This window comes from Fukomys damarensis, unplaced genomic scaffold (genome assembly GCF_012274545.1).
Source record: "Fukomys damarensis isolate Sample0158 unplaced genomic scaffold, DMR_v1.0_HiC HiC_scaffold_19, whole genome shotgun sequence".
Taxonomy (NCBI): Eukaryota; Metazoa; Chordata; class Mammalia; order Rodentia; family Bathyergidae; genus Fukomys; species Fukomys damarensis.
In genome coordinates, this window is record NW_022900931.1 from 12,712,364 (window position 1) to 12,736,520 (window position 24,157).

Below are 24,157 nucleotides of genomic sequence, written 5' to 3' on the forward strand. Positions count from 1 at the left end.
AATCTGAATGTACACATACAAAAAAGAAGTGTGCTAGACATGGAAATTACATGAATCCATATATGTAATATTTCCCCTATTATTTAAATGGTTTAAAAAACAATTGACTATTTGAAACAGGAGTAATAAGTCTGTATGGTAAAATATACAACATATACAGAAGTAAACAAATGTTTTGTTTGGACTCTACACATAATGTGATTGTTATGGTTAGATTTAAATCTATTATCTTACCATTTGTTTTTTTTGTTTTTTAAAAATTTTCCTTTCACTCTTTTTTAGTTTCTACTAGGTTACCTTGACAACTGTAGTCACGTTTTACTTTGCTTTGTAAGAGACTAGAAACAAGTGAAGTAAGTGATCCCTGTAATTGCTGCTCTTATAATTAGAAAATCCTGGAAAATCCATAACAGGAATCATCATTCAACATAAAGGGAGCTCAGTAGTGGCGAACCTGTGGCACGCCTGCCACAGCAGGCTGCTTGTATCATTGAAATCTCCAAAAGGTTCGCCATCCCTGGCTAGATGAGTGACTTAAATTTCTTTCTTTCTATATAGTTATGTTTCTAATCAACACTCGGCACAGATTAACGGAATGTCCTAATCTTGGTTAGATGGGCCATAATTTAAGTATCTCATAATTTTCCCTGAAGAAATCACATCCACAAAATGAAAGTATTAAACTAAGAGTTTATTATGTAAAATCACACAACTTGACATATTGCACTTGTATTATTTAACAATCTGGGAGCAGGAAGGAGGGGTGCGCCCGGACAAGAGATTATGTAAGAAACAAGCATTGTATGGCGTCTACATATTTCAGTAATGCTGCTGCAAGGGGATACAAAACCAGGCTTCAGATTCCAGAACGAGAAACGATTTCTTCCCCTTTCTCATTTGGCCCCACGGCGCTGCCTGAAATAGCGGTTGTAGGCAGCGTTGTAACCATAAAGCATGGCATAACGTTCGCAAAGCTTGTAGTCATCGCAGGCTTCCCGACTGATCTCGTAGGCGGGCTTGCTGCGTTCTCGGACCCTAGAAAGGGGAAGAAAGACAGGCCAACATTGAGAAGCATAAAAAGAACGGAAAAGAGCAAAGAAGAGAAGAAAGTGAAGGCCCAAGGAGATACTGGAGAGAGTCCTTCCTGCCAATATCAAGGTATATCCGAAAACCAGGCTGGGGAAGGCAAACACTTTTTTGTCTGTTTTTAATGAAAGCAGACATTTTCTTTCTGTCTCCTTCCCGGGCTCCTTCCCTCTGCTTTTGGAGCCTTTCACAAGTTTTCTAAACATTCGGTTGCTTTCTGTACTAAGTTTTGAAATCCTTTGATTATAAGACACAATTAGAAACAGCCCATGATGAAACCCGTCCCTCTGTCCCTTCGGATCTGTGACCCTACGCTAGGGGACCCCACCCCTTAGTGGGAGGTTCTGTCACCCACCTCTCCAGGGCTTTAGCGCGCCATCTCTGCTGCGGGGACATGAAGGTGTTGGCATTTCTTCTATTAATGAAGGGACCTTAAAACAAAAAAACAAATAAATGCAATTTCAGGGAAACAAACAGCAGCTAAAAAAACATGTCAGTGAATATTCGCTTGCGCAAATGTATTTCATAGCTCATTAATTTGCTGTATTTTATGGAACCAGAGACAGGCAAAAATCAAAGAGCAAGCTGAGGCAGATTTTATATAATTTGCCTGTGAAAAATGAATGGGTAATCCATCGCCATGTCTCAGAGACATGGCATAGGCCACAGCAATTTTTGTTTGTTTTCATCTTCGGGCAATTGCTTAGCTTTTCTGTTTTAGTCACTCCTGCTTGTTGTGTTTTAGTTTCTCTGTCTTGAGAACTATAAAGCATAACTTAGAGTACCTGAGCAGTTTCAACACTACAGAGATCATCTACAGATTAAAAACAAGTGTGATATGCTGTTTCTTTTTTGTTGTTGTTTTTTGTTTGTTTGCTTGTACCGGGTCAAACTCGGGTCCTTGTGCTTGTGAGGCAGGCAGCAGAACCACTGAGGTAAATCCCAGTTTCTGATCTGCTCCTTCTTGCTATACTTGGTCTTTGTAATTTCCGAGACCCCACAGCCTTGCACTGGTTGCTGCCTGCTGCTGACCATGGTCTCCCTGCTGACTTCTGGCCTCTCCTTCTGGTTTCTGCCATGTGTGATTACTTCTCCTTTTCCATGTGTGCGGTGCCAGCTTCAGATTTCCAAATGAGACTTTATGGCTCCTAAGTATGTCGAATGTGTTTTAAATGTCATATTATACTGTTGAGAGCTTGAAGCATTGCTCATGTGGCGATTATTACAGTGACTGGATTTTTACATTGACTTTAGTTTTCCAAACACAGGCCCTTTCTGTTACATGTTTTGCCACTTAGTTTATTTTAAAATAAGGAGAGTGCTCGCTTCGGCAGCACATTTACTAAAATAGGGAGAGCTTCTTCAGTGCAAGAGGTTGAAATAAGGGAATCAAATATTCACTTACTAATTTCATAGGATTCCATGCTTTCGTGAGATTCTGGAATTAGAAAACAGAGATTGATTATATGTTTTTTTAATCATTACATGAGGCTATCATCTAAATAAGAAGGGTGGAAAGAGAAGAAAGAGTCAGAAATGTGAAGAATGTGTTTAGCAATCTGGTTATTACATATTTCAGGCATTTAGGACGTAGGAGTTTTTTCGTTTAGATTTTTTGGTGCTTGTTTATCTAATATAGAAGGAAGTAGTGTCGTCTTGACTAAAGTTTCCCAGTGTCTCTGAGGTCTTCAGACAAGTAAAAGCCAACATTTTAAATGCTGCTCAGAAGTCTCCAGGGAGCCTTTTGCTGTCTATTATTTGGGGCCCATTTGAGAGTAAGGTCAAGGAAGTTATGGTGGGCACAGAAACAGGTAGGCTTTTCCAGGTAGAGGGTTCTAGTGCTCAGCCAGGCTTGACAGAGGTGGGTTCCCAAGAGGGTTCCCAAAGCCTCTTAAGAATTCACCACAGAAACTACTGGCTCCAGCTGATGACTCCTTGGGCACAAGGCCAGTGCACCGAGGATGTCAAAGGAGGGTTTCTTCCCCTTTGCTCTCCTGAGCACAGAGGGTACAGTTGAGACTAAGAGGTGTATGTATGTAAGCAATTGAGTTTGCTTGGAAAAGGAGATGACAAAGGCAAATCCCCTTGTACAGAAAATTGGTGAATAATTTCAAGAGTGACAAACATAATACTTAGGGTGGTTAATGCAGTTCAGGCTGAAAAATGGCCAACATATCTGGACAATGAAGGTATAAAGGCAGAATCATGGAGATAATTTGACTTCAAATTTCATTTTATAACATTTGAAGAAATACAGATTCAACAACACACAAATGTCACAAATAATATTTTTGACAATATAGAAGTTATGAGATTGAATTCTAGGATGCGTTAAAATAAAACTTCTGAAATTCTTTAAAATAAAACTTCATTTTAAAATTAATCCACTGAAGTACTTTATGATCTCATCCTGTCCCTAGGAAGAATTATATTTAATACTTTTTATGAAAATTTAAAAGTATTTTCTTAAAAATAAGTGCTTCAGCAAATATCTTTAACCCACTGATACCAAGTTTAAATAAATATCCTAAATAAACTAAGAGTGCAGGGCTGGAGATAAAGAATCTTCTTTCTAAAACAGCTGTTTCTAGGAGCACAGGGATTTACCACTGAAAGGCCTGGCCCATTAAGTTGCTTACAAACACCTAGATATTTAGAATATAAAATAGGCTGCGCAGAAGTGGGCAGTGTCCACAGAGACCAGGTACAGACAGTTAAGTTCATAGACTCTGAGAGTCTAACAGAGAGAGGAAAAGCAGAAGTGAATGGAACTTTGAGGCAGAAAAGGAAAACCAGAGGAACTGCAGAGTGAAAGTTTTCTCACCGTAACACAGAGTCAGCACAGCTAGGGCAGCCAGGATGCTGAGAAGCAGCAGGCTCCTCATGGTGTCTGGGGGTCCGAGGCTGTGTCTTGTGTCTCAGGGGCAGGAGTAGGGAGAGGCTCCTACAGGCTGCTAGGGAAAGGCTGGGTTTTTATAAGAACCAGAGCAGCTGAAAGGGGAGGAACCAGTGGGAGGGGGCTGTAAAAGGTGGGGACGGGTTGGCACCAAACTAGCACTGGGACTTTTCCCAAATATTCATTCCTTCCAGATATTATCTACTCAGAGTGGGCAGTTTTCCCGCACTCCTGGATCTGCCTGCTACATCAGGATGTTACCGGGTACAGAAGTTGTGGCCACCCTGTGTTTGGGCCAGAGCTGTGGCAAAAGTCCACAGAAAGGGGAGTTACCACAGTACAAGTTTGCCTTTCTGGTCCCTTCTCTGTTCTAACTTCCTGGCTCTGACCAAAAGCCTTTTGGGTTTGATCACAGGCAGAGCCGTAAAATTGTTTGCTCCCCCGATGGAGGAGAGTTCTTGTGGGGAGAAAAGATCCCACTTCCTGTGCTGGTGACGATTTAGACATCTCTGCAGAGGGGTTGAATCATCAGCCATCAACTAATCAAGCATTTGTCTAGTGATATATATCTTTTGCAAAAATTTTCTCCAGGGTTCAGCAGGGTCCCATTCCCTTAGCTGGCTTCCTTGGAACTCACCGTCTGGTTTTGTGACATTAGTCCAGACCTGTGTCCTAATGCTTTCTCGGGCTGATTTCACGGATGGAGAAAGGCAGCAGGAAGTGGGTACTCATTCTCTGAAGGCTTGTCTTGCTAATTCACAAATCCAATAGGCTTTTAATGAGTGTCAGATGAGATGCCAGGTGCTGTGCTAGGTTCTGTGTGGGACACTTGGACAACATCCTTCCCCCAGGAGTGAGGAACAGCTCCTGACCATGCACTTGGTTCTTCAGCTATAATGTATCTTCACACACAGGTTTCCGGGAACATGCATTTTCACTATTCCCCGAGGCCCCAGAGCATGAAGACTTCAGTGTGATGCCTCTGTTTACCTGTAAAGATCCTCTGCTCTGCTTGGGCAGTCTGAAAACATATTCCACCCCGTACAGCTGTGTTGGTTGGGAACATGAGTCTTTGCAGACAAACAGATTTGAATCCCAGAGTAAGCAGTGGATTGCAGAGCAGCTACCACCTTAGGACCTCTGATTTCTGGGTAGATCAGTCCAGGGCCTGGGCTGTGGGTGGCCTGTACTTTCCAGTTCTGATTTAGTTGAAGGAATGATAGCGAATGTCTAGGTGGAGCCTGATGGCTCCTTCCTGTTTGACTGAGATAGAGTTTCCTTTCTTCTTCCTGCCCTGTGAAGAGGTTTTACAAATGTTGAAGGATTCTTTACTAGAATGAAATAACTTAATTGAGATTTGGAAGATTCCTTTGTGATAAAAATCTTAAGGAAGACCTTGGAAGAGGACCATGTATGTTTCTTTCCTGGCAAATTCACCCACCATGATTTCCACGTAGAAGATTGGTGGTAGTTTCTCTCTTAAATCATAAAATCTTAGAGTCACTTTTGTGTCTCTTTTCCAAGATAAATCACCCAAATCATTACATTATCAATAAATATTTAAAGGGCATAATACACGGTCAGTTTTAATGTTTCACTGTAAAATGAGTGGGCTACTCACATCTAATCTTTTGCCATAATTAAAAGTAATCTCTCTCCTTTTCCAGGTGTAAACATGTGCATCCTAAAAAAATTAAAATGTAATTAAAACACACTTTTTCCAAATTAAACTTTTCACCTTTTAATCAGAAGTCATTTTATTACTTTATTGCTTTGACTAGATTCCCTAAGCTTATCCCCCCGCTATTGTATATTAAGTATTAAGCTCAGGGCCTTTGTACTGAGCTACATCCCCAGATCTTTAAAAAAAAAAAGCAACAAAAGACAACCTTTTTGTTTTGTACCAGGCGTCAAACTCAAGACCTTGCACTTGCAAGGCAGGTGCAGTGCCTAAATTCTCAGCCCCCCCAAAAACCTTTAATACAGGGTCTTAGTAGGCTGGGTTGAACTTGCTATGTTGTTATTATTTCTGTGCAATGCTGGGAATCATACCCAGGGCCTCACGTATGCCAGGTAAGTGCTCTACCACTGAGCTATATTTCCACCACTAAGTCAGTTGTATGTTTTATAAAAAGCATTCGGGCCACTTCATGATGCAATGATGGGCTCTACATTGGACAGGGGCCAAGATCAACTCATCTGAATAAAGAGTGGAGAACAGAATGGAGCCAGAAGGAAAAGTGAAGAGGAGAAATGGAAACAGACTAGCAGATTTGGTTTGCTGGGTGAAGTTTTAGGTACAGTTTGAGTTATAGAGAGAAAAAGTTTGAGGTAGCTTTAGGATGTTAGAAGTATTAAAAGTGAGACGTAAGAAAAGACAAATAAGTGTTACTTTGACTATGCATAGGACTGAGATTATAAAACATTGAGAATTACCAGGAAATATTAGAGTCTTTAAAATGAATTTTTTTGGTATCAGGGATTGACCTCGGGACCTTGTGCTTGTGAAGCAGGTCGCAGAACCACTGAGCTAAATCCCCAGGCCTGAAATTAATTTTGGCTGCCAATTTTCATTTTCTTGATTAGGGTATGACGGAAGATTAGACTACATAATGCTCTAACCTGTATTAGGAATTAATTAGGATAATTACGAAAGATGTTTACAAAGCTAACGTTATTTAGTGGGGAGAATCATTGAGGACACTACCAGAAATGATAGTGAAGTTGTAAGACATTGATATGATTGCCAGTTTTTCAAATTTTACAGGAATGTGCTCAAGTGAAGTCATAGAGATGTTTAAGATCACGATACACTTGCTTTAAGGAGGAAATGAGAAAATGACCACATTTGCCAAGGCCAAAAGTAGCCTTATCCATCTGTTGCAGTCATCCACCCTCCATCAATCCATCCATCTACCCATCCACCCATCCACCCATCCACCCATCCGTCTATCCATCATATCAAGCACCTACTACATGACAATTGCAGTTGGAAATACAATGGAGAAAAATACTGTTCCTGTGCATTCTGTGTGCCCTTAGAATCCAGATTTAATTAGTGGCTCCTTTTAGCAGCTAACCAGCTTTCTCATTGGGCTGACTTTCCTGTGGCTAGTCAGGGAGCATTTCTGCTTCCAGAGCACTGAGAAAGGCTCTGAGGACGAGCTCAGGCAATTCTGAATTAAGAGGCAGAATGCATAAAAGGAAAGCTTGGCAGCGCTGCTAGGAATTGCTGTGGGGAGATATTTCTCAGAAAAACATATTTGCTGGATGATATACCAAAATGCTAGCTATCCCACTTCTATGTAGCGTTTCTGTGCCTAAAAAATGGCAAAGGAACAGTTTTAATATATTTCTCTGTCAATTCTACCTCTTCTCTCTGTGCTTGCTTATCTTTGTTCTTTTATCCCTCTTTTTCAAATGGGTAGGCATTTTGTATCTTTAAGGAATTTTCCTGGCTCTAGTCTTTTTTTCCATATACCCTGAGATTCAGCTTTATTTGCTGAATGTTGTTTTTATGAGTTCATATAAGTTTTTCTATTGGGAGCACCAAAACCCTTACCCTTTCCAGTAAAGGAAAAGGACAAACGGGAAAAGAGTTGGAAAGCAGCATCCCTGTAGATAAAGCCAGAAGTCACTTTCTAGGACATCAAAGAAAGATGGATTGAGAGACAGAAACCTGGCCCACTTCATGGCATAGTGTGACCTCTTCAGCTTATTCTTTTAAGGGAAGCTACTTGAACAGATTGTGTATATCCAGTTTCTTAATTCACAGAGAGTCCCAGGCACAGAATACCTCATTCCTTTTCTTAATTTGTCTTAGCTGAACTAAGTAAAAATAAAGGTTTGGCAAACTCAGACATGGATGTCATGGTCAGTAATTTTCAGGAAAGTTAAGGGAATGGAACTCCTGGTTGGGAACAGCTGTGATTTTTCTTTTCATCCTGCACAGATTATGTCATCCTTCCATTTTCTTCTCATTAAAAACCTTCAGTTTTTTTTTAAATAGTGCTATATTTGGATAGTATCACAGTAAGACCAATGTGTCAAAGGTTTGGTCTTCAGGGTGGTGCCCTATCTCTTTGTTTCCTGGCTTGTGAAATGGTTTCACTCAACCATGAATTCCCACTATAGTGTGTGGCCTTACCATAAGTTCAAAGCAACAGGACTAACTTATTAGGGGCTGGAACTTCTAAAACTGTGAGCCATGACAGACCTTTCCTCTTTCTAAGTTTATCATCCCAGGTATTCTGTTATAGTGATGGAAAGCCAACTCTCACAGATAGGAAATATCAAATAAGAATGATTCAAATGCCAAGTAATATCATTGTGTGTTAAGTGCTTGCTATATACTATTTGCTTTGTTAATCACTTTTTATCCAGTATGTTTACTTCTTATAAAAATCCCATAGAGTGTAACTACCCATAACTTATATATAAGAAAATGGAGACTCAGAGAGGTTCAATAGTTTATCCCCAGTCACACAGCAAATAAATGGCAAAGGTAGGATTCAAGCACAGGGACACTTGGTGTCAAAGAGCATGGTTGTGATCACTGGTACCCTAAGGCTCTGACGTCTGCAGAGGTAATTCTGTGATTGTGTCCATAGGGTTCCTTGACGCCCCAGGTTCAGGACTAAAGTTCCCCCTGTACAAAGACACACATATTTTAAACGATAATTTCTTCATTATCCTTTAAAGCAGGTCAATAGGAATCAAAGGTTTGCTTACATATTGCCAGTTAAATCCAGAAAGTGAAAGGACTTATAAAAACAGAGAAAAGGTTGAATCTGGCACTTCTAGCCCCCCATTTCCCTATTCAGTATTGAGCACATTATGCTGTCTCCAAAAATATGCTCCAGCTCAAATATGTTACTTTCCAAAAACCTTTCAGCTAACTTCAGGAATCACCAAGTTTCATCCTAGCCTATGAGCTCATGGTTGCTGCCTGTCATGTAACACTCATTCTGGATTGGTGTCTTAAGAATGTCATCTCCTACTGCCTATAAAGTCAATTTCTGCAGTTACTGAGACCACCCGTAAAAAGGGAAATCTAGGCTTAATTTACAAAAAGCCCCTTCAACTCAAGGCAAGGTAGAGAGCAGGTTCTATGTCTCCAGTCTTGGCTATCGATGATGTTAGGAAAGGCTGTTAACTCATCAGATGGTAGCTGCCTTTTTTTTTTCAGGATGAGATGTGCTACAGATGAAGGCTGGGGAATTTCTCCTGCGGCACCTGGTCCCGGGTGGATAGAAAGAAACCTCTTACATCTGTTTGACTGTCACTCCGCATTTTGCCACTTACTTGTAGTCTCATTGCTCAAAGTCACTGAGATAAAGAATTGCCTTCCTATACTCAGACAATTTCCAACACCAAGGAATGGAGCCAAGTAACCTGTAGGAATTGGGAGAGATATTGGTGACTGGTAGGAGCAGAACTGTTAAAGTGGGATAGGTAAGGAGAGGGACAGGGGGAGGATGTTTGATGTCTCTGTGAGCGAGTTGGAGGCAGAATGGGAGTGTGTTTGTCACTTGTGAAGACAGGAAGGAGAGAGAGAGAGAGAGAGAGGGAGGGAGGGAGGGAATGAGAGCTCTGCTCACAGATCGTAGCAACTGAGAACTCGAGATCATGGATGTAAGTTGTAAGAAGCTCTTTCAGGGAAGGTAGAAATAACACTTTAAACAAGTGAGTGGTTGAAGGAAATCTAAGAAAATACAATGAGAAAACATTAACTATTAAAAGATATTCACATAGTTGGTGACTTTGAAGATGAAAAATGGTGATAGGGATTTAGCTCAGTGGCACCGCACCTGCCTGGTGAGCACAAGGTCCTGAGTTCAATCCCCAGTACCGGGGGGTGGGGTGGGAGAGATGAGAGATGAAACTTCGTCCTTTTTGGCATCCTTCAGTCGTAGGTATATATCTCAGTGGAACGTGTGTCTCATCTCATCTCATCCAAGTGTAATTCTTTAAATAAAAATGTAAATTTCCCTTAAAGTGATTTTTACCTTTAGCTAATAGACTAACTGGAAGAAAATCTTGTGGTTGCACAAATCACATCTTCCAAATTTTTTTTGTCCTCCAGCCTAAACTCATTTCACCTGTTCTTTGACTGCTCTTACAAACCCAAATGAAAAGTAAATTAGGAGAGCATCCCCCAGCTTCACTCCATCTTGGTATTCTCTGAATACTTTTGGTACCTTCTGAGACAAAGTCGGGGCTTAAGCTGGGTTGGACTTTGAAGACAGGCTCTGTAAAGGTGAATAGGAAGTGGTTTTTGGAAGAAGAAAGTCTAAGTTTGAATGTGCTCCACCACCTACTACTTGTGTGATATCGAACAAGGTAAATTCCTGACCCTCATGTTTCTCAGTGGTACAATTGGGAGAGATAACTCTTCCCACCCCAGCTCGGGTTATCAAACTCAGGCCCTAGCGCACACTCAGGCAGACCCTCTCCCGCTGATCTGCATGCCAGACATAATTAGGGATCCCAAAAATAAATTTAGGAGACTGCTGGATTAATGAAATAAGACAGTACCTGTTGAGCTCCCAGCTTAATAACGAGCACGTCACACCATAGAACACTCTCCCATTGGCTTAATGTTCCTTCTCCCCTTTTCTCCCACCAGTATTTGGGACCACTGTGGCTAGTGATAACCAAAGCTGAGGAGAAATGAAAAAGCAAAGAGCAAAAAGCAGGAGAGATTGAATCAGTGGCCACTCATCCAAGGAGAACAAAAGACAAAAGTGGAATCTAACACTACCATCACTCAGTGGGTGTGTTAGTGTAGAGTGAGTTGTTCATGTTTTTAAACAAAAAACTTGGAATAGACCTTTGCAGTTTTGTGTTTCTAAATGATTCATCCTTGGAGTGGATAAACAAGATAGAGAAATTATTATATAAGCCAGCATTTGAAGGAACACTCTGGTCTGGATGTCCACACCTAGGCCTGCAAACCACTTACGAGATGCCTTGCAAAAGCTCCATTCAGATCTGGCCTTACCAGCAAGCCCTGTCTGCCGAGACTTCCCAGTTGTAGACAAATAACTTCATTCATTCAAATTGGCTGTCCATATGCTTTGAAGTCCTGGGAGCAAGAAAAGCAATCTTTCTAGCCAGGGTTTGGTCAGTGAGAGAAAAACCTCCGTATGGAGGAGATCTGAAACTCTGCAGTCCTCTCCGTGGTTTCATCCTCTAGTTATTGCAAGCTAAGAGATGAACTGAAATTTAAAAAAAGGAAGTTTAGAGAAGACACAAAGGAAACATTTCCCCGTTAGTGTCAGGGAAAGTAGAATGCAGGGCATGCCTTGGCTGATGAATCTGAGAAGTGAACAGGCCATGAAACAAGAAGTTGCTTCCATAACCAATCTCTTCCTGATTGAATTATGATGGGGTGAAATGCAGTGAAATGAGGTTGGGCTGACCCGGGGAGATTTATTTCAGCCCTGCCCTCCGGTGTTTACTTAAACTGTTTTATAATCAGTATTTGAATCTTTGTGTCCTTGCCCAGAACTCTAGTTCTTCTAATTTATCATTCTCTGTGTTTTTTGTTTTTCTCACAAGCCTACATCATTTCTTTCTGGCCATTGTGGAATTTTGAAAGGAACCTCTATTGTGTTGAAAGAAGAAAAGGAAAGTTTTCACTGAGATACGTTCTCAGACTTTTGGTAGGAACTGCATGAGTGGGAGGAAGAATGGGACCACAGGAAGGGAAGGAGGGGAAGATAAACTGAAGGGAACAAGATGTGATTTTATTTGTCGTGTTCCGTTTTGAGACAGTGCTAGTGACAGTGCAGGTGAAATGGATATGGGCTGGGATAAGGGGTCAGTGAGGATGAGAATCCAAAGTGAACATTTGTTTATCTTGCTTCTCCACCAGACTGCGAGCTCTTTTGAGGTTAACTTCCAGACCTTACTCAATCTTTAAAAGACAGAACACACCGCCTGCCTTGCAAGAGCAAGGTCCCAAGTCCAATCCCCGGTACCAAAACAAAACAAAACAAAACAAAAACAAAAACAAAAAACAGAACAGCCTCTGATACTTACTGAATTAAGCCCACATCACTCTCTTCCATGCACCCCCAATTCTCTGATGGCCCTACGGAGAGAGTGGAAAAGAGCCAGGGTCCCTCTCTCATGCTCCTTTTGTATGTAAGACATTGTCAGATATGTAAGATTTGTAAGAGCAGGTAAGAGCATGTCATAAGAGCGTGTGAGGAACTAGCCAGCACAGTGCTGGTGTTCAGTAAATATTCCATGAGATTAGCCACTAATGTTATTTCTAACTAGTTTTATAAGCCCGGATAGGTCATTTCCTCATTGTAACAAGTGAGTGACAACTGTTTGATGTATTGTTGTAAAGGTTTAATGAGATAAACCTTGTGAAATACCCAACATAGGAGGTGCTCATTGAACGGTAGTTTCCCTTCCCTCTATTCCCAGCTGTCTTTCCCATTTTTTCTCTCTCTCACAATTTCTTTCCATAAACCTAATCCTGCAGGCAACTGGGGTGACTTATAGCCCAAAAGGTTCCTCAGTGTTGCCACAGATTTGCTCATTTTATGATATCTTCTTTTTTCTGCTTTCCTATTTCTGGCTATCACAACCATGGACATCTTTTAAAGCTCAGCTCAAATATTACCTGCTACATGATGTCTTAATGATGCCTCTCAACCGAGTATAGTTTCACTTCCCTTGAAAACTCCCTTGACACTTTTCTCTTTCTTTACCAGCCATTGCTTTCTCTTTTTGAATTACAGGCGCTTCTGTTTCACCCATGACCTCTTCCCAGGTATCAGTGGTATGACCCCTCATCTCCTTTGCTTTCTTCCCCCCATACATATTTATGCTCTAGACTCTGACTCATTATTAGGAAACTGTCATCTGTAAAATTTGTTCTTGCTTAAAGAAGGAAGAATTCTTTTACTGAATTTGCATAATGGCTTACATGCTCTTGTGAATTTTCCCAGTGACCCTCGGACACTTTTTCACAGGTCTTACGTTATCTCGTGGCAGAGCACTAAAACTGCCTGCTTACTTACCTGCGTACCTGAAAACCTAGTACAGTGCTTAAACCCCACAAAAGCTAGATGAAGTTGGATTTAACAATTTTTTATAGCAGTTGTACAACTTTAATGAAAAACATTCCTCCTTTTTCATTCAACTATACATTCAGTTTTTTTTTGTAAAGGTAGGAAATGACTGACTGTAATTAGAAATACTAAATAGAGTAAATATAATAAGGGAAATAAGGGGAAATGCTATTTCACTCATTTTTTCTACCTTTGGCTTATGTAGAAAACTTAATTTAATTATCTTTTTCATATGAAATAACAAAATTCCTGAAAAGTTTCCAGATTAAATTAGCATGTACAGTCTTGCTTTAAGAAAAACCTCAGTGAAACCTTTTGAATAGCAAGAATTCCAAGAGAGTAAAATAAAAAGGTTCTATTACTATGTTTAGAATATAAAATTTCCTTCTTTTTGTTTTTCTTTATGTACAGGGTTTTGTTTTTTTTTTTGTTTTGAGACAAATTTTGCTATGTAATTCAGGCTGACCTTGAACTCACTACGTAGCACAGGTAGGCCTGGAACTCGAAGCAATCCTCCTGCCTCAGCTTCCCAAGTGCTGCAGTTACAGCCTTGTGCCAGTATGCCTAGTTTTATATATGGACTTTTGCACTTTGTTTACTGGAGTGGACTTCTGTATGTCATATGTGATTGCAAGGAGAAATCAACTCCTAACTTTGGTGGGTTATGAATATAAGAAGATCAGTGGAAAGAGAAAAAAAATATATGAAAGATGGAAAAAGGGCAGAATTCATTTAATTCACTACTTCCCCTTTAACACAAATAATTTGTTTATTAAGAAGTGTTTCATTTCCAATGTTTTCTAGTCCATCAAAACCAGTCTCTCAGTTATGCCAAATAGTTTGAAACAAAGCCTAACTTTTAGGTTGAAAAGAAAAAAATAATGAAAGTAATATCTATAAGTAGCACCCAAAACGTTAATTCATTAAAAAAAAAGAACATGGCTCTCCCAAAGTTTCTCCTTTCTGTATGTGGGCAAATTTTGCACATTCATGGAACGTTTGTTCAACGTCTGAGAGGCAGAAAGCTTTGTCTCATTTTCCCTTTTCCAAGCAGCTGGGCTGTGTTTGTTGGAATGGGTCTCAAGGTTTCCTTCTCATCCTCTATGATGATGCCCTATGAACTTTCTCACAAGTCAGCTGCCGGAGCTGGAGGGTTTCTGGGGCTACGTGCGTGCAGGCAAAGGGGTCTCGAGAACAAATCGGACCCCAGACACAGGCCCTGGAGGTCTCGAGCAAAGCAGCATTCCACTGCTTCACAATATTGTTGCCAGAAATAAATCACAAGGACAACCATGCAAGACTGAAAATGTTCCTGGAACAACTGGAGGACGCTTTTGACCTCGTTTAGCCCGGGAGCTTGACTTGGATTTTTTCGGAGCCCACTTTTGATGTTTGCACTGCTCTTTGTGCTTGGCCTCACCTCTGGGAGGGTCAGGCACAGTTCATCTGACTGGGAGTTTTCCTGTGCAGACCCAAAGATAAGCGAAAACCTGGCTCACGGCTCATCTCGGGTTTTGTGTCGCACAGAGAAAGCTGCAGTAGGGCTGCCTTGAGCAGGGCCGGCAAGGCTGCTTCGCAGAGATGGTTTCCATATGGGGTAAGACGAGACGAATTGCTCAAGCACAGGGCAGTGAAAGAATCCCGAGGCTCTTCGAGAGACCTGAAATAAATATCCAGAAGTCACAACATATTAAAACACTTCCCTGGTTCTCTAAATAAATTGATATCAGCCTTGGCATAAGACCTAGTCTTTACGTAAGTCTCAGGCGATACTTTAATGAAAAAATTCCCACTGAGTATGCACCAATATCTAAAAAATAAAACAAGTGTAAAAGTTGGCAATTTTTATAATTCTTATATTAGATATGAGCATCTTTAATGAGATCCAGGAATAAAAAGTAGGACAGCAACTGAAGAAATCTGTAATTTTAGTCTCTTAGGGTTCATATAGTACAAGATTTCTAAAATCAAGGCTTATCTAGATACAAATAATACAACCTATTTTTTTTTTTATGAAGTCCTTATAGGGAAACAGACTCAGAGCTGTCCCTGACTCTGTCCAAAGGGACACCAGGGTCTTTCATGGGGGGACTCTGTCTGACTTCGAATAGTTCCCTATGCGTATGTTTAATGTGTGTACATCATTTGTAGTATATTACATAGCATTTAAATTAGATTGTAGATATCTAAATAGTGAGGATTATATTCAACTCATGTCTGTGTTCCCATGTAACATTGCTTAGCAAATAGTGAGCACCTAACAATTATTTGCTAAATTGAATTTACATACCCGAGAAAGGGCACTTTCTGTGCATAGTAATGATATTTTATTCACTTGCCCACTTACTCACAAATCATATATTGTGCACCAGATAATGTGTTAGAGTTCACATCTTTGCCTGTGAAAGTTGCATTACATTGTCTGAGAAAGTATTTATTTGTCCAGAAAACATTATGTTGTTGAAATGGAGTATGTTTAACATTGGAAAACCCAGCAAGGTAACAGAAAAATAGATAAATATGAATGTACCTAACATTTTAACATGTGTGTCCGTAGCCTTGTAAACTACAAATGTATCAAGCAACAAACTACAGCTGAGGATAAAGAAATTTTCAAATCAGATATTTGAATATGCTTTCCTTTGACACTCAGAAACTGCACACCAAATGAAGAATATTTACTTTTCTACACATTTTCAAGAATATTCTATATCATGACACAAAGGAATAATAATATAATAAGGAATAATAATTACAATGCATCATATCACATAGCCTGCATTTTTCTGATGAAAAGGCAATAAAATTAGATGTTAATGTCATAAGAATAATTTAAAAATCCCAAGCATTTTGAAATTAAATATTACTAAGTAATTCTTAGGATAAAGTAAAATGAAGTACAGAAAAGAAAAGGAAATAAAAGAATGCTTAGGCATTCAAGTATTGTTTTTTAAAATCACCAAGGGTGTTGAATTACATTGAATCCTGTCTTTTTTATGAGTTATCACTGGTTTTCTACCCACTGATGTCTCAGTATGGTGAATATTCAAAGATGTTCTAATGTTTAACCACCTTTATGAAATGCACTAATGATCTATCAATCTTTGTTGCAAAATTTTTTTTGCTGAAGTCTTGCTAACATTTAATTTAGACTTTTATATCTGAGTTTGCAAATGAGGTGGCCCTCTGAATCTCCTTTATTATATACTTCTTGCCCATTTTGAAGTAAAATTACTCTAGACTTGTAATATGAATTGCATATTCTCCTTTAAAAAAACCCTCTTGCATAATTTATATAAAATAGGAATTTTAAAACTTTTAAATATTTCAAGTATTATTTCTATTTTGAGTTATAAATTAGTATGCTTAAAATTTGCTAAACACACAGGTTTAAAAATGTTTTGATGTCAGTTTCTAGTTTTATTCCATGTTGGTAGAGAATATGGTCTCTGTGACATTTATTCTTTGATTTTTTTTTTTTTTTTTTTTTTTTTTTTTTTTTCTGGTACCGGGTATTGAACTCGGGTCCTTGTGCTTGCCAGGCAGGCCATCTTTGATAATTTTTAAGACCTTCTCTTTTGGCCTAATACACGATCAATTTTAACAAACATTTTTTATTTGCCTAAGAATTGGTCTATTAATTCTTGGATGCAGGGTTGTATAGATACTTATTCTAGCAAGCTTGTTAGTGATTGTATTATTCAAAACTTTTTTGACCTTATTAAATTGTTGGGTTTCTTGCTTACTTATTAATGATTGAAATGTGCAGTTCTAATTTTGAATTTCACAAACCTCTTCTTCATTCAATTTTTGCATTATATGTTCTGAAAATGTATTTTAGGCACTACCTAAAGTTGATAATTTTCACAGATTGCCAGTGATTGTGTTTCAATTATCATTCAGTGTGTCTCTTTGTTTTTTAACAGCATTTTCTACCTTAAAATTTATTTATATTAATTTGAGTATTACAATGTTCTTTAGGTAAGCATTTGGTTGGTGTCATTTCTTCTATGGCTTTTCTTTATATATTGATACATGCTCATGTTTTGTTTATCTGTCTCATTAATACATATTGACACAGTTTAAAGATTGCATGTGTTGTCATTACTGAAATATTGCTATTTATCTGTAAGATATTATTTAATGCTTTTATTTGTTAAGCCTTTTGTGCAGATTTTTAAAAATTTACTTAATCCCCTTATTGGCTTATGTGACAAGTCTTTATTCCATTTTATCCTTTTATTAATTTTAAAATTTTATATATTATATTTAAACTTTGAGTAGATTTCCTTGACTATTAACACATATTTAATTCAACATAATGCAACATTGGTCAATACTTCTACATATCTTTTGAACCATGCAAGCAAACAGAAGGTTTTACAACTGGTTACAGTATTCCCATCATCCATCACTTTTATCAATGTTTCATGTGGTCACTATTTGTTTTGTTTACATGTATCTTCACCAGTCCCTTAGCATTCATTTTTTTCTATCTTTGTACAATTTTCTGAAGTAGATCTTCTATCAACAGGGATTTGTGAGCAATTACATTATTTGTCTAAAATATATTCATTTTATGTTTCTTCTGTAATAATACCTAGGAATAAATTTTAGTTGAAGGTTGTTTTCCTTCATACTTTGAAGATGTCTTTTTTCATCATTTTCTAGCTCTTTCTCATGTTGTTGTAGAATGTTTTCTCATCGGTGATTTTAAGATGTTTTGACTCTTTGGCATTGTGTTGCACTATAATGTGGATGGATGTGGTTATATTTTTATTCACATGGCTCATCACTGGGTGTCTAATCTGATAATTTATGTCTTCCTTCAGTTCAGGATAACAAGACATTGTCTCTTCTAATATTGCCTCTACTGTGCTTAATTTAGTGCCTTCTCTCTCCTTTGTGTTAGAGCTTCTCATTCTCATTTTATCCTTCACGCTGTCGGTTTCTATACCTCTGTGGTGAATTATGAGTGGTTTGCTATAAATCTTTCCTCTTGTTCACTTGCTTTCTCTTCTTATTTTTATGATTCCTCATTCATGATCAAGATGGCTGGTTTTCTCTGTATTTTATAATTTGGGGTTAAGGGCTTTATCTGGTTTGGACTGTTATTTATGAGACTCCTAAGAAATGAAGTCTGGATTATCTTTTCTTCTGTCTTTAGGGCAGAATTTTATATTAATTTACCAACTTGGAAATTCTTGAACACAAAGATGCTACACCTGTAGACCTCAAAGTTGCCTGCACAGCAGGTCTAATGTTTCAATTCTCAAGTGAGACTCCCCCACACCAAAATACCAAGAAGCAGCCATGAAAGCTTTGTTCTGGCAGATGCATGTTTTTCCTGGGCATTTACTACTTCTTTTATTCAGCACTGTTTACTGCATATTAATCTTGTGCCACATACCATAGTGAGTGCTGGCTGCTTTCAATACCAAGATGTGTCTGACTCAGACCTCCTGTTTCACTGTGTGTAACAGCTCATTCTGTTCTCAGGTGCAAAAATGTAGAGGCTTCAGATTCTTGAGGCATAGAACCTCCTCAGGGGTTATTTACAAAACCTCAGTTAGTGCCAGGGTCTGTGGTAAGCACTTCCTTCTTCAGACTCCAGAGTCAGAAAGTGTTTGTGTGTTTTCATACACAGGTATGAAAAATTAGCACAAATAACCCTGGCCTACCTGTGGGCATTACTGAAAAGACCTGTAAGTAGCTCAAACTACCCTAGAATAGTGGCCTCAGCTCCTTTCTCTTTGTTCACAAGTCTGTCATAGTGCAGTTTCAAAATTTCGGCTGCTTAGAATGTAAAAGAATGTGGAACCCTTACTACAGGCTACTCTTCACTGGAAGTGGTTATATGTGGTAAGTGCAAGAAAGTAAGGAAGTGTATTAATTGGTGCCTTTCTCTCTGGCCAATAATGATGATAATAGAGGAGATTTACAAGGAAGCACTGAACCCTAGTAATACAGCCACACAACTTACAGCCACTTGCTAGATATCCACTGCTGCTATAAAGTGGCTTTTCTCATCTCCAATTTCAATTATATATATTATTCTTAAGCACTGACCACCCTCACAAATTTATATTGATTTATAATTACAGATACCACTTTCCTTTCCTGGAGTACAAACTCATTTTTCGGATAAGAGCTATTTCTCTCAAATTGATTCTTTAGAATCTTCCTTTTCATTTTAAGAGAACATTCACTTTCATTCATTTTTTAAAGCTTCTCGCTGTGTACGGGGAGTGGTCTAGGCAGCGAGGCTATTGCACAAAGCAGGCCAAAGCTCTACTCATAGAGATTAATGCTAGGAGAGGAGGCAAACAATAACGGAACACAAATAAGCAAATCATTCCGTGTGAGATGCCAGTAAATGCTAAGGGGGAACAGAAAGGCCAGAGGGACGACTTTGCAAGTCGGCATCTGGTTCCCTGTGTTCTTCAATTTACTTCTTCACATTTGAATACTCTTGGGTTGGTTCGCCCTCACCTGCACCTCTAGAGATGTCCGTCAATGAGCTGTTAGGCTAAGCAGCAAGATAGCTACCCTGGGGACAGCGCAGAGAGTTTTGTGGAAATGAAATGATCACAAAAATACATGATTTTAATACTTTGATAAAACTGATTAAGGAAACATATGGTTAAGAAAACATGACAGAGGGTCCAGATTTAGTTTAAGGGTTGGAAAATAATTTTTTTCCATTGCTCAGATGGGGAATCTTTATTTTTAGTATAATAAGGTTATGTACTGGGCAGGAAGTAGGAGAAACAGCCCTCCCACACTGTGCCATTGAGAGAGGAATGAAGACAGGCTCCATGGGAAATGTTACTGTACCCTGCATTCGAATTCCTAAGTTTGTCAGATACTTCAGGGTTTGTTCTAGAAGTTGCACTGTTAATTTCAGCCTGCCTTTATAACAACCATTGACTGAATGGGAGAGGGAAAACAATCTCTTTAAGAAGGTTTGACAAGCAATTTCAGGTAGAGGTGGGAGTTACGTGGACACCGAGGGCAGGAAAGGTAGGAAGAGAAGAGAGGCTTACAGACTAACGGGATGGTAGCTATACAGGTTAATAGGTGGCACGAGGCTTGCACTAGTTAAACTTGCAAGGTTATGGTGGGGAAATAGGCAGGACCATGTGAAAGTGCAAAAGCTGTGTTTAAAAAATAAAAGCAAATCTTAAAGGAAATTGGAAGCCATTGAAGACTGTAAGGAGGGAAAGAGACACAATCAGATTGTGGTTTCTGTAGATGAGTCAGGTTCATGCCAGGAGATCGGGTGGGATGAGGCATTGTAGTAGCCCAGGTTCAGATGATGCAGCTCAGATTATAGGCTTTGAAGCAATATGACGTTTATTTAGGAGGTGATGGTGAGAGTGAAGGACGGCTCCTTCATTTCTGGATTACATTGGTAGTGCTAAAGTAGTTCATAGTTTGCAGGGAGAAATAAAAATGGGAATAATGCAACATTTTGGGGATACTTAGAAATATAGAATAAGTGATTGGGGTTTATTATCTGATCTGAACTGGAGATACAGATTTGGGAGTCATCAGCAATAAAACATTTATATTTATTTTCAACATAAGCAGAAATACCTTTTCCCATAAATAGGTTCCTGCTTACATCTTCCTCCACGGAACCAACTAAGTAATTGGGATGGAAGGACAGGATGAATCCTAAGGAGTAAGTGATTATTGTTTTTTTTTTTTTTTACTTTTCATAAGTCATAATAATAAAGCCAAACAATATGTTGCACAATTTCAAGAAAATTGAGTTAAATATAGAGAATTTAAACCGCATGAATCCAGGATGATTTGTATAGAGTAGGCGATTAATACACATTTGTTGTTTGGCCAAGTCCTACTAAAAGTATTGCTAAATCTCTTGGTTGTAATTGGATTTGTTTTAAGAAACACATCCATGACCATAAATACCTCTATGCTCCCCTTTAAGAAGAGGAGAGAAAACCCTTCTCATCTTAAAGGCTGAGTTTGGTTGCATAAACCGTTCAGTACCCTGGCAAAACTTCAGACCCAATGTTGCAGTCTGTCACTCAGCCTTTGGTGGCCATCGGCCTTCTTGGCTAATATAATTTGACAAATACAAAGTGTTTTATGATGGAGGCCATGTGGAAAGAATTCTGCAATTTTGCAAAAGATTTTGCCAATGTTTTTAACTACTCACCTTCCCAAATACTCTGCTCCTGGCAAGCTAACTTACAAATATCTTCTCTTTTCCGTGTCTTTTTCCATTCCCCTCTCTAGGGACCAAGGACTTGGCATGAACACCAACCCCAATAGCTTCATGGGATCAGGGCTGAGTCATCCAGAGGGACCAGAAACAGACACAATTTGAAAAGCAAGTTCAAATTATTATCAAAGAAGGAACCAAGGGGTAGAACCAGAGGAACAGTAGTAATGTTGGATCTTAGGGTAGAGGGTAAGGCTACAGATGGAAAATTCGGTGGAAAGTCAAGAAGTGAGATCAGCAATAGGTCTCTGAGCCCAGCACATGGATACCAGAAATGGGAAAAAATTATCAAAGGTAGCTGTGAATAAGCAAGGGTATCTAGAGTTTCTTCCGGTGGGGCTGGGAAGGTAGAGGGTGATGTGTAAAGGTACAGGACTATCTCAGACATGTGGTCTTTTGCTTCACATCACTGTGCTCCTTCAAAATGCTGGCCTTTCCATTTCACCACCTGAATCATCTCTATTTTCTGTGGACCAGCTTGAGCCCTATTTTTGAGTGGCCACTGGTAAAGTATTTGTCTTCAGGAAAATTTGAGTAAAAATGTATTTCTTATTCAAAATGTCAAGTCCTTTTAGTGTGTTTGTTTTAGGAGGCAACTTTCTTTTATAAGTGTTAAGCATGTGGCTGTCTTTCCTCAATAATTTTTATCTTTTTTCTTTTGAAAAGTCCCTATTAATTTTTTAGAAGAAATAATTATCTGAGATGTTTAGTTGTATTTTAAATTTAAATGCATCACATGTTCTTTGCTTATGAACCTACTTGAGATTAGGGATCATGTCTTACATAGTTTTATATACTTTATAATGGAAATCATAATAATAATAGTTATTGCTTCTTAAGCTTCTTGAGCCACTACATTCCAGATACCTTACTTATTTGTACTTCTCATAGAAAATCTTCCAGGTATGGATTTTTTTTCCATTTTGGGCTTAGAAAGCTCAATCTGTTCAGAGACTGAGCCAGTAAATATTGGGGTTGTGATCAGAAGCCAGACATGAGTTTTTCCTCTACCTCAAGATTGTCATTGAGTTGATTAATCTGAATTGTTGGTGACCCAATTTACTGACTTCATTTACTAGAGCTTCTGTAACCAATTCTAGAACCCAGCTACACAGTACAGAGAAGGAGGGGCTAGGGAGGTGGAGATCAAACATTTTGTGCCTCTGTATTTTACAAGGGAAAAAAAGCTTTGGTTTCTCATTTTTATCTCTCTTCTATGTTACCTTTATTATTCTTGATCCTTTCTCTTGTTCATAAACACATGTATAAAAATTTATTTTTTACATCACGCATTAACCCTTCCTTTCCCCTCCCTGAGGTACTTTTTTATAAGTAAATGTTTACCCTGACCTATGCTTATAATTTATCTGAAAATTCCTTAGGTAATTACCTATATGCCAAAAAGTTAATTTGACCAGAGGAGGCTAATTTGTATGGGCTTCCTCAGAAACTCACACGGGTGCACACACACACACACACACACACACACACACACACACACACATATTTCTTTTTTCTCCCATTAACTATTTAAAGCAAACAATACAGTTGCATTTATCAGGGGATCTTGTACTTTTCCATGATGTATCTTGGTTCTTATTTTTTCCCCATCCCGTGCCCTCCCTTCACCCTCTTCACCCTTCCATATTTACAAAGACTTTGTTTCCATTTTTAAACATTTTTTCTTTTCCCTTATTTCCTTTCCCCTCCCTTTCCCACTTCCCCTTTAGCCATTTTCTTCCTATTTCACACTATCAGTTAGACCATTTGAACCTTATTTACGCTTTTAGTTTTTCACACCAGAGTATCTATTTGGTATTTACTCAAGTGTGTCCTATTTATAATCACTTGAGTATGGCCTCAATGTGCATCCATTTAGCTATACATTTCTGTAATTTCTCATTCTTTATGGCTGAATAGTACTCCATTTTATAGAAAAACCCCATTTTCTTTATCCAGTCTCCAGTTGATGGACATTTGGCTTGTTTCCAAGTTTTAGCTACTACAAACTGTGCTGCTATACAAATAGAACACACACATTTCTTGAAAGAGAAAACCAGCAGGTTCTAGCAAATTCATTCTTAGGAGTAACCAGGGTAATAGTCTGACCTAAAAAGATAGTCTCTATTCAGTCCCCTGAACTATCACATTCCATCCTGAGGCTCAAGTTGCTACTTTCTGTCCTCCATATCCATGCTCAAAGATCTCTGTGTCCCCTGCAGCTCCACGCCTTGTGATGGATCACCGTCCTGTGGTCACATATTTCCAGAATGAGCATCGATAAGACAGTAGAAAAACTACTAAAATCAGGTGCTCAGATATATCCCAGAGATATGTATTGCAACTGGGTACTGAATTACTAATATGTGTTATATACTTTAAAACATATACAGATACATACATTAATAGTGCTAGTCAGATTCGAAGGAAGCTGTAATGGTCAGGTGTATTACTGTGCACTTTTGGGGATGCTCAGTGGCCTGGGGTAGGCTCCAGAGAGACTTATTTGGGTTAGGGTGGGCTGGAAACTGATGAGCCTGCAGCTCTGCACACATCAGGAAAAAAAGGGAAAAACTAATAAAGTTTGTGAGGAGTGTGATGTCTGGCTATTTTGGGGTGTTCCTCCAGTAAAATACTTGATGATCCATCTATGCCAGTGATGTTCCAGATGATTAATCTGTAATGTCTCCTGAAAACTTCCCAATCAACTTTTGAGGTTAGTTCTGTTAATATTGCCACTTGACATTGTAGAAGCTGAGGCACATTAAAGTTAGGAAATTTGTGAAAGCTCACACAGTAAGTAGTAGAACGGAGCTCTCTGATACCAGG

General features: G+C 38.9%; 1 protein-coding gene and 1 long non-coding RNA gene across 3 annotated transcripts in view; one reads left to right on the forward strand and one right to left on the reverse strand.

The window, feature by feature from the left end:
* The window catches only part of LOC104872249, a 33,304-nt gene extending 11,467 nt beyond the window's left edge, over window positions 1-21,837 (forward strand). Inside the window, exons 1-3 of one of the 2 annotated variants that reach the window (XR_783102.3) lie at window positions 965-1,158; window positions 20,690-20,761; window positions 21,343-21,837. This is a non-coding gene — a long non-coding RNA (uncharacterized LOC104872249). Of the gene's footprint in view, window positions 1-964; window positions 1,159-20,689; window positions 20,762-21,342 lie in introns of those variants that run through there. The other variant, XR_004518143.1, reaches the window with a different exon arrangement.
* Mgp (matrix Gla protein) lies at window positions 671-4,053 on the reverse strand. The gene is made up of 4 exons (XM_010638430.2): window positions 3,911-4,053; window positions 2,492-2,524; window positions 1,442-1,517; window positions 671-1,035 (listed from the first exon to the last, which is right to left on the reverse strand). Exons 1-4 carry the CDS (start codon window positions 3,969-3,971, stop codon window positions 894-896), a joined length of 312 nt encoding a protein of 103 aa, XP_010636732.1. The 5' UTR covers window positions 3,972-4,053; the 3' UTR covers window positions 671-893.
* Window positions 21,838-24,157: the final 2,320 nt, after the last annotated feature.

Excerpts from the sequence above, each read along its gene's own strand:
- Mgp (XM_010638430.2), bottom strand. The coding sequence starts at position 3,971 with ATGAGGAGCCTGCTGCTTCTCAGCATCCTGGCTGCCCTAGCTGTGCTG. Across the intron at positions 2,525-3,910 it reads TGTGCTGACTCTGTGTTACG|AATCTCACGAAAGCATGGAA; the intron begins GTGAGAAAACTT and ends TTCTAATTCCAG. Across the intron at positions 1,518-2,491 it reads CATGGAATCCTATGAAATTA|GTCCCTTCATTAATAGAAGA; the intron begins GTAAGTGAATAT and ends TTTTGTTTTAAG.